A 3172-nucleotide genomic window follows, 5' to 3' on the forward strand; every position below is an offset into this window, starting at 1 on the left:
GTGTATGTTTGTGTGTGTGTTTGTGTGTGTGTGTGTTTGTGTGTTTGTGTGTGTGTTTGTGTGTGTGTGTTTGTGTGTGTGTTTGTGTGTGTGTTTGTGTGTGTGTTTGTGTGTGTGTTTGTGTGTGTGTGTTTGTGTGTGTGTTTGTGTGTGTGTGTTTGTGTGTGTGTCTGTGTGTGTGTGTATGTGTGTGTGTGTATGTGTTTGTGTGTACATGCATGCATGCCTGTCTGTCTGTCTGTCTACGTATAGAGGCACATGTGCAACTCTCCTAGTAACTCTCCAACTTACATTCTGAGATCAGGTCTCACATTGAAACTTGAGTTCACCAATTCTTCTAGACTGCCTGTGTGACAGGCCCAAGGACCTTTCTGTCCCCATAGTTGAATGCTAATAACCTAACTGGCACTTGCCACCTAGTCTGATTTTTACATGGTCACTGGGGATCCAAGCTCAGGTTCCCATGCTTACTCCTCGTCACATACTTTACCAACTGAGCCCTCTCCCTAGGCCTCATCTTAGGCCATTAATCTATGAGCATCAACAACAAAATCTTTGCATGGATCTAAGTGTGAGCAACATTTTGATAATGATCTTTTCTGTATCACTTTACTTTGTGCTTATGTGGTTCAAGCATCCTTTTCAGTGCGTTGGCAAAAGCAAGCTGTGTTCAACCACAATGTTATTGATAGGTATGACATGTCATATGAATTATTCACTAAAGCACTCTTCTGACTCTCCATATGTGTCCTCAGATGCCGGCCTTGTCGCTGTCATGTAGCAGGAGCCTCGAATGGAACTTGCGATGCAGTCACAGGCCAATGTTTCTGCAAAGAGTTTGTCACTGGCTCAAAATGTGACATTTGTGTTCCTGGTGCAAGCCACTTGGACGTCAACAATCTATTAGGCTGCAGCAAAAGTAAGTCCATTCTGGCCCATTGCCAGCATGTGAGTCACCGGGACCTGGGAGGAGGACCTCAATGCTTTCTGCCATTAGAAGTCATTTAAAAGACATGGGCAGAGTATGAAGAATTAGACTAAGGCAAGTCTGTTAAAGGCATTAAAGGGAATCTGTGAGCTTCTCCTTGACTAAAGAATTAGAATTTCTTGGGTGACCAGTCTGAAAGCAAAACACTGGCAGCAGTTTGTTGGGATAAAGTCACTAACAAAGGAAGAAAGCAATTCCAATTTTTTCCAGACAGGGAGACTGTTTTTTTCCCCAAAACATCAACATTTACTGTTAAAATCATGATGTTTCTATTTAAACAAAAATGATCATTCACCCTAGTTCACCAACATATTTCCATGTAATTTACTATAACAAATAGATTTGTTATTTATTATGCATTTCATGTCCTTCTATGATCAGTTTTATGAACATTTTCTAATGTTTTATTAATATTATAATTTAATAGTTATTATTTTCACAGCATACTGAATTCTTTAATTGATATTCTGTTCTTGCTACTTTCTTCCTAATATTAGTCATGAGTCTGCATCCCACATTTATAATTTTAATTATTTTCTTCAAATATGACATTTTAGTGTCTTTTGACTTTGTAGCACTCTGCAGTGTCCCAAATTGACATCTGAAGGTCACCTGCAGTCCTTCACTTTATAGCTATATTATATAGTCACAACGTTATAAATATGTTATATATTCATAGTCATAAATAAACTTCTGTGTTTACTCTAAGACCATATAACCATACTTTCCCAGAGTTCCTAAACAATGGCTCCTGGAAACATATGATAGCAGCTGTCCACAGCATGCTGTGCTGCGCAGTGCATATTGTCCTTGTGTGATTGTTGGTTTGTCAAGAGTCAAAATGCTAGGAAATTCCCTGCATGATGATGTCACTGCCAGTCTGTTTGTTTGGAACAATGACTTACTTGGAACTCCACTTTCTACATTTAAGGGATCTGGGAAAGGGGAGAAAAGGAGAACAAAAGGAAAACAGGAAGGGGGAAGAGACTTGGGAACACTGGGCACCACAACTTGCTTTTCTGTGCTAATAACAGCCAGTGAGAACAGCCAATGTCACAAGAATGTGAGGTGACAGACAGACATTAGTGTAGTAGCTGTTATTAAAACTGGGAGCTGTTCTTTGCCTAAGCATAACAAGCAGTCTGAAGGTTTTCCTGGATATTCTAAGTGGCTCACTGTGTCCCTCACATTGGCTATCACTATGGTATTTTCACCATGACGATATTTCCTATTTCCTGGAAACATACTGGTGACATCTGTGACTAGTTGGGAGTGAGACAAGGATTGAGTCCTGGGATCTAAATTCCAGTTGTAGCAGATTGTATATACTGGAAGTAGTAAGGCCCTCTCTGGACAGGCAGTGCCCATGGGGTCCTGGAATCTAACTTCCGGTTGCAGCAAATTGCATGTAATGAAAGTGGTAATGTCCTCTCTGGCTTTCTGTTTCTCTCCGGTCCAAGTCTCTTTTTTTCCTGTTGCTTAATTTATCCTTTCAAGAGCTAGTCACCTCTGTAAATCAGAGAGACAGAAGAAAATTGGTGATTAAATGGTTGTTTTTATGTCGCTCCCTAGTGATTCATAGCTTGTTCTAAACTTTTATTTGTGAACTTAAACAAAACTATATACATGCAAATGCATATATTCATATTGAGCCACTCACAGATCACTTGTATTTAGGGATATTAACCTGAAAATAAAATCAAGTAAACATTTTTTTAATAACTGTATGAAAACAGAGATTTAGACATGCTGCAATCAGAAGGGATATGAGACCAATATACTGTAAAGTACACGGTGTCTCAAGGAGAGTCCAAGCATGAGGGCTCACCACATTGCTTGCAGTAGTGTCAGGATCTCTGACACTTCTCACTGAATATTACATACAAAATAAATGTGCATGCATGTATATATGTATATATTATTATTTATAGTTTATTTTAACATAACCACATAGAGAGAGAGAGAGAGAGAGAGAGAGAGAGAGAGAGAGAGAGAGAGAGAGATTCCCCTTTGCTTTTTCTTGATCCCATTATCTGCTTCTTCTCTGTCAACAGAATGCAGAGCTCAGGGTCATGGTGTTGTCATGTTTCTACTTTTTCACACAAAAGAAAGAAAGAAAGAAAGAAAGAAAGAAAGAAAGAAAGAAAGAAAGAAAGAAAGAGAGAGAGAGAGAGAGAGGGAGGG

At 39.2% G+C, this 3172-nt stretch overlaps 1 protein-coding gene across 1 annotated transcript in view; it reads left to right on the forward strand.

Moving 5' to 3' along the window:
- Positions 1-3172, forward strand: part of Ush2a (usherin) — a 673376-nt gene that overhangs the window by 160678 nt on the left and 509526 nt on the right. Inside the window, exon 14 of the mRNA XM_021165303.2 lies at positions 756-919. Coding sequence (XP_021020962.1) covers positions 756-919 — 164 coding nt within the window. The remainder of the gene's footprint in view (positions 1-755; positions 920-3172) is intronic.

The sequence above is a fragment of the Mus caroli genome, chromosome 1 (assembly GCF_900094665.2).
Source record: "Mus caroli chromosome 1, CAROLI_EIJ_v1.1, whole genome shotgun sequence".
Classification (NCBI taxonomy): domain Eukaryota; kingdom Metazoa; phylum Chordata; class Mammalia; order Rodentia; family Muridae; genus Mus; species Mus caroli.